We start from the raw sequence: 12265 nt of genomic DNA on the forward strand, positions 1-12265 counted from the left end.
TCGGGGGCGCCCGGGGCGGGCTTCCCACCATAAGGTGGCTGCCGATGAAAGATGGTGTGCGGGTGGGCGGGTCCATGGGACTTAGAGTCGGGCAGTCGTGAGTTCTGGCTAAAACTTCCAGCTGTGACCTCGGGCAAGTCAGACACCTCCCCACAGCCCCATGTGAAGCGCAGGTCATCCACCTCCGCTCTACGCTCCCCTATCTAAAGCAGTGCCGACAGAACATGCACCCGACGAATGGCGACTCCGGTGACAGCCGATGCCACGTGCTGATAAGAAAAATCCAAGCCAGAACTGGGAGAGAAGCCAGCGCCAGGAGTGTGGACGCCCGAGCTGTGTTTGCTGAGGAACGAGCGCTCGGGGTCTGACTGTCATTCTCAATGGGGGGCCATCGACAGCATCACACGGCTTCAGGAGGACCGCTGCGTGACGAAGCAGACGATGGAGGGGAAACGCTGGAGGCGGACATCCGTGCTTGGGACACAGGCGAGTACGGTACCGAGCTGGGGCAATGGCGAGGGGCAGGGAGGAGGCAGGGCTGTCACGAGAACACAGCGGGACAGGAAAAGAGCCGCAGCATGTGGCCAGAAAGCACCAAGGACCACAGAGGAAGAAACGTGCGATGGCCTTCCCGAGGGAACAGGCTTGATGTGACCTCTCCAAGTGGGGAGTGAGGACATGACGGCCCCTGCTCAGGAGGGGATGGGAGTTGGCACGAGGGGAGGGCACCCAGCTTGGGAGAGGACGGCCAAGGTATCCAGAGACCTGGCTTCCACGAAACCTGGGCGTCGGGGCCAGAGACGGCAGCTGAAGCTATAGGCTTTGGGCGAGAGTCACCCAGCTTGGGAGTACCAAAATAATACGCTGTGGCAGGCTCGGGGCAGGCACCCCCACTCACGGGGCACGAGGGCAGCAGGGCCGGGGCAGGCACCCCCACTCACGGGGCACGAGAGCAGCAGGGCCGGGGCACAACCACACTCACTCATGCGGACACCAGGAGGGAGGCCGGCTAAAGTACCCACCGGTGAGGGACTCGGGAAGGGATAACGAGGTACAAAAATAAGAACAACAGTTTCTACACAAACTTGAGTAACTTACTAGATTTGTGGTTTTGACATTTAAGCCATAGAGTTAAAGCTAAAACATGTCATTGGGTTTCTTTAGGAATCAGAACTAATCAAAACTCAACGTTTCTACACTTCTGCTAGCTACGAATTAAACCAAAATTTTAAAAGTAGCAATAAATGCCCATAGGAGACTAATTCAAAAAATTTCCATGTTTATTTACATATTGCATATCTGGAAAAAGTGAAGTTTAACAAGAAGTCGGCCAATCTCTGGGCAGGCCGTGTCAAGCATTAGCGGGAAAGGTGTTCCAAAGGCTCGACACCTTTTCCTGGAATCCCCACGGCGGAAGTTCCCGTGTTCCGATCAGTTGCCAAGGAAGTGCCAAGTTTGCTCTGAGTTTAAAGTGAGAGAAGAAGAAGATGGGAATGGGGGAAGAGGAAGAGGGAGGGAAGAAGATTTCATTTAGACAGTTAGGCAGGTAAACAGCCATGGGCTTATAGAAACATGTTTCTCTACTTAACCTCTCCCCTTTCACCTCTTGTCCCAAGTTCTCGTATATAAAAGCACATTAAAATTTCTAGAACCTCCCCACCTTATTTCCTATATCTTTCTGGTCATTTTAGTCTCTCCCAGATAACTGATTACAGAAGGAAGCATCCTAGCTACAACATGAAAGACGCAGAAAACCGTGGCTGGGAAACTCTGCCCATCGAACGCTCAAAACGGGACAGAGCAGCAAAGCGGAGGCCTTGAGCTGCCTGTACGGGGAGGAGGCCTGGCCAGGGCCTTGTTTCTATCTAAACGTCTTCCAACCTGACTCAGAATTGGGCAGTCGGGAAAGTCATGATGCATTTTAGCATAGGAAAACAGAGAAAAATATGTCACAACTTTCCCGATGACCACCTAATTGTTTTCATTTTTCCTCCAAATAGGAAAGGTGAATATTCTTCTAATATTTCATATTGAAACAAAAGGCCAAAAGTCTTCCAATACTTGAAAGACAGATGATACATGCATACCTCCATTCGAAAATTCTTAACAGAACATTTTTGTTTTAACTCAGCTACAAAAATATGGTTACAAAAAATATGGTCAAGTGTTGTTTTTATTTGTTTAGTTTTTTGCCATAGGACATGTGTGCCTCGCTGAGGGGGGCAGAGAGAGAATGAAAACTCACCCCCCACCCCCAGGGGGGATGGCTACACGGCAATCCCTTCTCCTCCATTCTCTTCTCGGGATTTTGGGCATGTATATACACATGCTCAGTGTGGTTTTCAAGCCACCGGGTCCAGAACTTGACCTCAGTTGGCCATGTGGGAATCTAGTGCCTTAAACACCTTGCCACCTGTTGGACCTCATGGTAAGTATTTTTAATTCTAGTATAAATTCTGATTTTTAAACCCCTAATTAAAATAAGTTAATTGGGGCCAGCTGGTGGCATGGGGGTTGAAGCAGCTGGATCACACATGGCCTACCGAGTGGTTTGAGTCCCAGACCCCCACCAGCTTAAAAAAAAAACATGGGGAAGGAGAATGGAGAAGGGATTATGGCACAAATATCCCCCCCATAAGAGGCGCTTTTTCACTCCCCCGACCCCCACCGCCGTGAGCATGCATGCCCTCTAGCCCCCACCCCAAAAAAAGGGCCAATCATTAAAATTAGAAATAATAAATAAAATCTTCCAGGTTCAGATATCTGGAGTTTTAAAGCTTATCAGAACTAGCTGGAATCTCTCGGTGCTTCACCAAAAACTAAGTCGTTGCATGATCAAACCTTTTCTACCCTAAAGGTAACAAAGTGTTCCTTTTCGCTCTTTGAAACTAGAAAATATGATATTTTATATGAAAATTTTAATGACTACAAAAAATCTATAACTATTTAATTTACTGTCTTTCAATAATGTAAACAAATACATTTATATGCCCTGCACCTCAACAACCAAAATATCCCATACCTTCTTCACTGCTTTCTTTACCCTGCGAAGATGACACCTGAAAGATAAACAGGGAGAAAGGATCCGTCATAATGAGTATTTACAGGCGGAAACCGCGTCAGGAAAAGGTTTTCCATAAATGAAAGTACAAAATTTACATGCACAGTTCCCTGACCTGAAAAACGGCTGTAGCGTTTCTCTTCACTTTTTACTGTCATTGCTCATTTTTTCCAACAGACAAACCACAGACATGGAGTCAGAAAAGAGTGCTTGAAAACGCTTTTTGCCACTGCCCAGGGTACCAGTGAGGCCTGCGGTCAGTAGAGAGAGGCGGGTCCATTGTTTCCCTGGCTGAGGGCTTCACAGCAGCCAGCCACATGCATGTTCAGCACACATGTGCACGTGCATGCATGCACACACACGCACACACTTTAGTCGTCTCCTAGAGCTCTTTAGTTAATTTCTCTGTTTATTTTAAGGGCTGGGCCAAGGCTCTTACAGCAGATATAATTAAAGTAGACAAGTCTGGGGAACCAGCAGTTAGCGTAATGGCTATGTCGCTGGATTCCCACGTAGTCGACCGCGGTTCGCGTCCCAGACCCGGTGGCTTGAAACTCACGCCGGGCGCGTGTGCGTGCGTGCCCAAGATCCTGAGAGGAGAATGGAGGAGAAGGGATTGCGGCGTGACCATCCCCTCTGGGGGGTGATTTCTCGCTTTCTGTCTCTCTGTCTCTGTCTGTCTGGCGAGCGCATGCGCCCTATAGCAAAAACCTCTCCAAAAAAAAAAAAAAAGTAGAAAGTCTGAAGAAAGCATCTTTCTTTTTTTTTGGAGAGGTTTTTGCTATAGGGCGCATGCGCTCGCCAGACAGACAGAGACAGAGAGACAGAAAGCGAGAAATCACCCCCCAGAGGGGATGGTCACGCCGCAATCCCTTCTCCTCCATTCTCCTCTCAGGATCTTGGGCACGCACGCACATGTGCCCGGCATGAGTTTAAGCCTCTGGGCCCAGGACTCACACTGTGGTAGATTACATGGGAGTCCAGTGACATAGCCATTATGCCAACTGCTGGTCCTGAAAAAAGCATTTTTCTGATTTAAGATTTTCCCCCCCAAATTACTAACACTACTTTGTTCGAGTTCTTTTTTTCCTAATACTTTATTAGAAGATCCATTATCTATGGAGAAGGCACAGAGACGATACATTTAAGAAATCATTAGAATGAATGGGAACCAGCAGTTAATGAAATGGCTATGTCGTTGGACTCCCACGAAGTCGACCGCGGTTCGCGTCCCGGATCCGGTGGCTTAGAACTCACGCCGGGCGCGTGTGCGTGCGTGCCCAAGATCCCAAGAGGAGAATGGAGGAGAAGGGATTGCGGCGTGACCATCCCCTCTGGGGGGTGATTTCTCGCTTTCTGTCTCTATGTCTCTCTCTGTCTGTATGGCGAGCACATGTGCCCTATAGTGAAAACCTCTCCCAAAAAAAAAAAAAAAAATCATTAGAATGAACACCTGTGTAACCACTGCCCAAGTCAAGCTCTGAAACATGCCAGCCCCCCCCCCCCACGGCCTCTTCCTGCTTAGGGAAGATCTTCACCCTGATCTTACTGCTTGGTTGTTTATATTGCCACAGCTGCTTGGGCTTACCTGAGAGAGGGAGGGAGAAGGCACCCCGCAATGGGGCGTGGTCACCCAACTCCATTTCTCTATCCTGTCAGGATTTAGGGCACACACACACCTGGCATGACTTCCTACCCCAAGGGCTGGGACTGAACCCGCAGCAAACTGTGTAGGATATGACTCCCTAAACCATGAGGCCATGTGGCCGCCCCACCCTGATCCTACAATCCACCTTTAATGATAAGCTTCTAACTCTCTGAGTTTGCTCACCTCAAAGGCAAGACCTGCTTCTAACATTTGTGAGGTCTGGGCAGAGGTACAAAGGGAGAGCTGCATACAGCTGAATGTTTAAAGTGGGGACCAGCAGATGGCATAACGGTTACGTTGCTGGACTCCCACATAGTTGACCGTAGTTTGAGTCCTGGACCCAGCAGCTTAAAACTTATGTCGGGCGCATGTGCATGCATGTTCAAAATCCGGAGAGAATGGAGGAAAAGGGACTGTGGTGTGGCCATGCCCCCTGGGGGCTGATTTCTCACTTTGTCTCTCCGGTAAGCACATGCACCCCATAGCAAACATCTCTCTCTAAAAATATATTCACAATGAATCAAGCTAACCAAGCGATGCACAAACATGAAGTGGCCCCACCCTGCCAGCTGGGGACACGTGCCTCTGTACTGACCTGGCTCTCTTTTAGGAGTTCAGGCCCTTGGTGACGTGTGTCTGCACGTGGCAGAGTAAGGAAGAGACAAGAAGCCCTCGCTCCATTCCACTTCGCTTCCTGCCCAGGCTTTCTGCCCTGTGGACCTCACTGCACTGCTGTGAATTCCAGGCTGCGCATCTGTGCACCTGACCTCCGGCCTCCCAGCCACTGGCCCTGCAGGAGTAAGGTGGGTACACAGCCCCCGTGGTCAGGAGGGTAGGCTCCGGAAGATGAGTGAGCCGGACTCCCCCCAGGCCCTGGGCACATGCGTGAGGCTGTCTGAGCAAAGGCTCCAGGGTCTCAGCAGCCAGGATGAAGTCAAGAACGGGGGCCCTGGCTTGGCAGCTCTGGCCCTTGGTCTTCTGGCTTGTGGAGAGGAGCATGACTGGATGGAGTAACGGCAAGACCTTCCGGAAAGCTGCGTTCAGGCAGCGCCCTCCTGGCTTAGGTCTAAGGTGGTACTGCGTGGGAACGGCTCAACAAGAGCCATGGAAATGTCACCGTGTTAGAATGTTCCCGTGATTCATGTTAACCTGGAGGGTGTTTTGAGGTGAGGTTAGCATTTAAATTGGTGAACTTCGCCGAGGCCAGACACAGGTGGGCCTTATCTAAGCAGCTGAACACAACACAGAGCAAAAAATCCTGGCCTCCCCCAAACCAGAGAGAATTCTCGAGCTGATGCCTCAGTCGGCCATCATGTGCTCCAGCAGCTTGTCTGGGCTCCAGCTGCCACCCCACGGGCAGGTTGCAGCCTCCCGGCCTCCGGGCAGGGAAGCCCGATCCTTCTAGCACATCTCTTTCTAGTATCTGTCTATACATCCCATGGGCTCTGTTCCTCTGGCGAACCTTAACAGCTTTTCCCAAATCATAAATGGTGTATTTTTCCTTCTATTCTTTAAGGAAAAGGCTGATCAAGTAAGACATTTTATAATTTTCTTTTTATCAAAGACAATGTACCATGTTAAAAAAAAATTCAGTTCACCTTTCTCATACAGAGGAAATGCTTAGCCATGGCTGGTTTCGAAGATGGTGATTACAAAACCTGGATGTGGCAGGACACAGCAGAGAACTATACTCACTGAGGTCAGGCGCCTGGGGTTGGAATGCTCTATTCTTTCTTTCCTTTCTTAAAAACGTTTTAAAGGCTTTTAAAGAAATTTATTATTATTATTGTTCTTTCAATTTACTATAGGACACATGTTCTCACCAGAGACAGAGACAGAGAGAAGGAAAGTGAGAAAGTAAGTCACCAGTTCTGGGACTCCAATCAGGTCGACCATGTGCAAGTCCAGCACCCTAACCACCATGCCCCTGCTGGCCCCTAATTTTTTTTCTTTTACTCATGATAGACTATGTGTGTGCATACCCATGAGAGAGAGACAGAGATCGAGAGAGAGACTGAGAGCAATGAGCACCTTCCACGGCCTGGTCTGGTCATGCCATGGACTCCTTCTAGCAGCCACCCAGCCCGGACAATCTCACACCTGTGGCTGGCAGGTTTCAGGATGACTGGGCGAGGGATTCGAACTGTGGTCACCAGGTGGGATCAGGCTTCTCCTGAGCAGTGCGTTACCACTGAGCCGCAGTCAGCTCTGAATACTCGGTTTTTCTAACCAGACTGTAAAACAGAGCGACCTGCTTATTGTTCGAAACTGTGCCACTCTCTAAGTTGTAGAGGACGCCCATGTCACAGAGTTCATGGGAAAGTCTGCTATCTTGACTCATTTAAAATTAGCACCTGCTTCTTATTGGAGATGCCAAACATTCCCGAGGAGGGAAACGGACGGTGTGTAGAGAGAGAACAACGGAGTGACTCTCATTAACCTAAGCACTACGGAAAGGAAGTAAGCAACCTCCTCTACCTGAACATGTATCCTGACATTTATTTTTTAAATCCTTGTTAATACAGTCTTTAATTCTGAATACGTTTCTTGGTTGGCACAGACAGAGTCTGACGTCCGGAGGTGAGGTCCCAGCTGCATTTGTTCAGATGAGCTAACATGACACACTGAATGTTTAGTACCTACGTCATGCTAGAATATCAGGACAGATATTCTTTTTTCTTTTTCTTTTTTTAGAGTTTTTTTTCTATAGGGCGCGTGCACTTGCCAGAAAGACAGAGACAGAAAGCGAGAAATCACCCCCCTGGGGGGATGGCCATGTCGCAATCCCTTTTCTTCCATTCTCCTCTTGGAATCCTGGGCGTGCACGCACACACGCCCGGCATGAGTTTAAGCCACCGGGTCTGGGACTCGAACTGCGATCGACTATGTGGGAGTCCAGCGACATAGCCATTACGCTAACTGCTGGTCCCAGGATGGATATTCTGCCATTTTACTAGAAGGGTTCAAAATTAATGGGGAAAAGGGTCTCATAAACAATTATTATAAGATATGGCCTGATGTATTTAACAAAAATAAAAAATATGTCGCTGGACTCCCATGTAGTCGGCTGCAGTTCAAGCCTTGGAACCGGTGGCTTAAACTCACGCCAGGTGCATGTGCATGCATGCACAAGAGCCCAAGAGGAGAATGGAGGAGAAGGGATTGCGGCATGGCCACCACCACCACCCAGCCCCAGGGGGTGATTTCTTGCTTTCTGTCTCTCTTTCTCTTTCTAGTGAGTGCACGTGCCCTATAGCAAAAACCTCTCCTATATAAAATCTGACAACTTGGAAAAAATAACCCCATGTTATGGTCCACCTCAGTAGGATGCCACCCCTGACCCTTGCCCTCTGCAGTCTGTCTTTGCCAGGCAGTGAGCATGTTAAAATCTAAGTCAGATCCTAGGTGCTCCTTTGCTCCAAACTTTCCAGTAGTTGCCCCATCTCATTCGGAATACTAGAGAGTTCCCAAATCAGTCTTCACAGAGTCTGTCAAAATCTGCTTTCATTTCCATAGCCAGCACCCACTCCAAACATTCGGCCTCATCTCCCCGTTCTCCCCACACGCTGTTCTCTCTCCTTGGACAATTCTCAAACCTGCTGACCATCTCCGAGCCTCATGGCCTCTGGGCTGGCAGCCTGGGACACTGGTCCTACAAATACCCACTTGGGTCACACCGTGTCTCCTACAGACTCTGACTTATCCGCCATGGCAGCCCACGTCTTGGTGAGGCTGCTCTGGCCACCGTCCCGATGACTACAATTCCCACCGCACGCTGCCAGTTTACTCCCCTCCCACTCGTGGTCCATCAGGGCCCGACCGCCTTCTGAGCCCTGGGCAGTTTAACCGCATCTGTACCGAGTGTCCACCTTCCTCCCGAAATGCAAGCCACGCAAGGCAGAGGTGCTCGCTCTGCTCTTCAATGCGCATCCCAGCACCTAGACTCTTGCCACGTGACAGGCACTAATTAAATAGCTGATGAATTCGTGCAAGAGAAGCAACCCAACAAATTGAAAGCAGCCATAGTGGGCATCTAATGTTCAGGAACATTTTAATTGTCCCTAAAGTAAAGATCTAAATTCGCTACTATCTCATAATGAGTTTTTTAATTTATAAATGGGATTTGTAGCCTAAGCTCACTCCTGAACACACTTTATTGAGCACTATGACTTGATTATCTTAATAGGAATTTTCTTACTTAGTGGTCTCCAAATCAAGCATTAATTTACTAATAAATTCAGTTGCCTCCAGGCAGCATTGTCACTAAACCATGGGCAAATCCAAGGGTATCTTCCTAGCTTGGAGAAATAAAGCTGGTGAGGAGGCTCAATTGAATGGAAAAACAAAAGGCAAGTCTTTGTATTGTCTGTTGTGTTTCTCTTAGGCAAAAATACATTGTCCCCATAGCCAGTCTCAGCTTAGACACTGGATGGTGGCTAATCTGTGGGAACAGGGCAGTACAGAGATAGCAAATTCATATAAACAATAGTAAGATGATATGTCAAAAAAAATCATTGTACAAAATTAGCTAAATGGTTACTATGCTTCCAAAAATAGGATTTAAAACCTCAGTTAAAAGGTTTTCAAGTTCTTTATTTACAGACCCTGAAGTTAAAAAACAGATTTTGGGACCAGCAGATGGAACAATGTTTACGTTGCTAGACTCTCACATAGTCAATTGTGGTTCGAGTCACAGACCTGGTGCCTCGAAACTCACGCCAGGTGCATGTGCATGTGTGCCCAAACTCCGACAAGAGAATGGACTGCAGCGTGACCAGCCCCCACTGGGAGATGATTTCTTGTTTTCTATCTCTCATCTCTCTGTCTCTCCAGTGAGTTCATGCCCCTACAGCAAAAATCTCTTCCTGAAAAAAAGATTACAATGTTATCGTAAAACATTTTGATTCCCCAAAAAGGGTGACCCAAAATCTATCACTAGGTATTTCAGACTTTGTGCCAGACTTCCCAGGACATTTAGAAGAAGAGAGACGCCTTGGGCATGTGCCCCTTACCGATTCCACCACCGACCTCGCTTCCTCCGGCGTGCAGTGGAAAGGGCTACCACACACCTGCACGTTCGTGCTGGAGAGAAAGAGAACACCGTGATTAGAGCAAAGGACCAGCGAGTGCAGAAGAACCACTCCGCCGACAGGACCTCAGCCATGGAACAAGGAGCAGAGTGAACATAAATGACTGTACTAAAACGTTTGCATATTCCTGCAGGCAAGCTCACAGATACCAAGCACTCCACAGCACTGTACTCTCCAGAGTAGAAGGAGAAAAATTATTCCAGGGCCAGCCCATGGCCTAGTGGCTAAGGTGGCTAGGTCCCACACGGCCAACCCTACAATTCACGTTGACTTGGCAGCTTGAGAAACACACGGGGTGTGTGTGCATGTGCGCCCCCAATCCGGACACGCTGGAGAAATGGAGAAGTGACTGTGGGTGACCACACCCCATGGGGTACTCTCTCCTTCCCCACCTTCTTCATTCTCCCTCTGGTGGGCACAGGCATCCTCTGGCCAATTGAAAGCAAAACAGAAAAAGGAGGTGGAGACTCATCTGGAGCCACGGCAGCGTGGCCAGGCCCACGGGCTGCCGCTGAGAGTGGGTGGCCCTGACTGGACTCGGGAGGGGTGTGGAGAGGCCGAGCGCCCCTGCTCGAGTCGGTGCGGGTTTCTGCCAGCCTCGGTCAGACTCACTGAGAAGCAGGTGCTCTTGTCCCCTGACCTGTCCGTGTGGACTGCACTTGCTGTGGTGACGTCACCATCCGGGTACTGATTATGCCCACTGGTAACGGAGTGTGGAAGGCCAGCCGTTCTGGTGAGCACTGAGCTGACTCTAATACTACTGCAGGTGCAGGTAATACTGCAGCTCTAAAGAGACCCAACGACAGTGAGGCGCTAGGAAAACCTGCTGTGGTGAAACAGCTGTGTAATATTAGAAAAAAGAATCCCGGAAGTCTTTCTAAGAGTCTTGAAGGCCAGCTGGTGGCATAGTAGTTAAGGCAGGAGGATTCCCACACGGCCAACTGTGTGGTTTGAGTCCCAGACCCAGCGGCTTGAGAAACACACCAGGCAGGTGTGCGTGCTTGCCCACAATCCCAAGAGAGTGTGGGAGAAGGGACTGCAGGTGGCCATCTCCCTCTCACTTTCCCCTGCCCCCCTTTCCAGCAAGTGCATGTGCCCCATGGCAAAAACAAAACAAAAAAAAACCTTTTTCTTCACCATAGGGTACATGCGCTCGCTGGAGAGAGACAGAGAGAGGGAAAGTGAGAAATCACCCCCCAGGCAGGATGGCTGTGCCACGTCCCTTTTCTTCCCGTCTCCTCTGAGGACTTTGGGCATGCACGCACATGCGCCTGGTGTGAGTTTCAAGTCACCAGGGCTGGGACTCGAACTACAGTGAGCCATGTGGGAGTCCAGTGCCTTAACCACCACACCACCTGCTGGCCCCCAGAAAAAAAATCTTTGTAAGTGTTTTTAAGTTATGAGGAGTTTAAGGGTTATAAAATCTTTATTTCCTCTTCCATAGTGTTAGAATACAGGGAAATCTATATAGAATCCACTTAAGAAAGTCAGTCTATACCCAAAGACTGGTGAAAAACGTACATTTAAATGTCTGGGTAAGATAAAGTGCATGAATTTCAGGTGTTTCTGTTACTCGCTTCCTTTTCCTCAGTCAGCTAACGACCCAGGGCAGGCTGGACGGGGCAGCTGCCACTATTCTCACTGAAACACAAGGGGTAGTCCTGAGACGAATAAAATAACCCTGTTTGCTGGTCGAAACACTGGTTTACTTCACTCTGACTCTGCACACATTACAACGTACTGCAGTTAGACACCTGTTACCGTGTCAGAATCCCCACCCGGACTCGGAATCCCTTGAGAAAGGGGACCCTGACAGATCCTAGGTTCATGGTGTGTCACACCCAGCAGTGCTCACTGAATTTCAGTGAAAACTGAAATTCTTTTTAAAAAATATCTGAGATCTGAATAGTAGTACATGGCTGCTTAGTACCAATTAATACAACCTAGAAAAGACCAATTCTAGGCCAGCCCTGCAGTGGTTAAGGAAGCCAGATCCCACATGAGCGACTGCAGTTCGAGTCCTGCCCCTAGTGGCACATGCACGTGTGTGCCCAATCCTGACAAAATGAAGCAGCAAGGGCGAAAGGTCTGCAACGTGACCCTGTCCTGTGGGGGTGCTCTCTTCCTCTCTCTCCATCTCTTTGTCTCTCTCATGAGTGCATGCATGAGTGCAACCTCTGGCAATTAAAAAGGAAAGGCAAGTTCTTACCAATTTATGGACCCTCCATCACACTTCTTCATAAGCAATGCTTTCCAACATTCATGAGCAGATTTAATAACTTCAAGAGCAAATGCCTAGTTTCAAAACAAAGTGAACAAAAATGAGACGCAGCAATCACGTTATTATCCTACCACAGAACCAGCTCACCATCACAGCCGGTGCTCCGAGCCTGAGCTCTGGGGTTTGGCACACCTGGGCATACATTCTCATTGGCTTATTTAACATCTGTGTGACTTTGGACAAGA

General features: G+C 48.9%; 1 protein-coding gene across 1 annotated transcript in view; it reads right to left on the reverse strand.

Moving 5' to 3' along the window:
- Nucleotides 1–1262: 1262 nt before the first annotated feature.
- PPA2 (inorganic pyrophosphatase 2) overlaps nt 1263–12265 on the reverse strand; it is a gene marked incomplete at its 5' end in the record, with an annotated part of 42763 nt that continues 31760 nt past the window's right edge. The window contains 4 exon segments of the mRNA XM_014588866.1: nt 1263–1460; nt 3023–3059; nt 9722–9791; nt 12009–12094. Coding sequence (XP_014444352.1) covers nt 1432–1460; nt 3023–3059; nt 9722–9791; nt 12009–12094 — 222 coding nt within the window.

This window comes from Tupaia chinensis, unplaced genomic scaffold (genome assembly GCF_000334495.1).
Source record: "Tupaia chinensis unplaced genomic scaffold, TupChi_1.0 Scaffold000315_1, whole genome shotgun sequence".
NCBI lineage: Eukaryota > Metazoa > Chordata > Mammalia > Scandentia > Tupaiidae > Tupaia > Tupaia belangeri.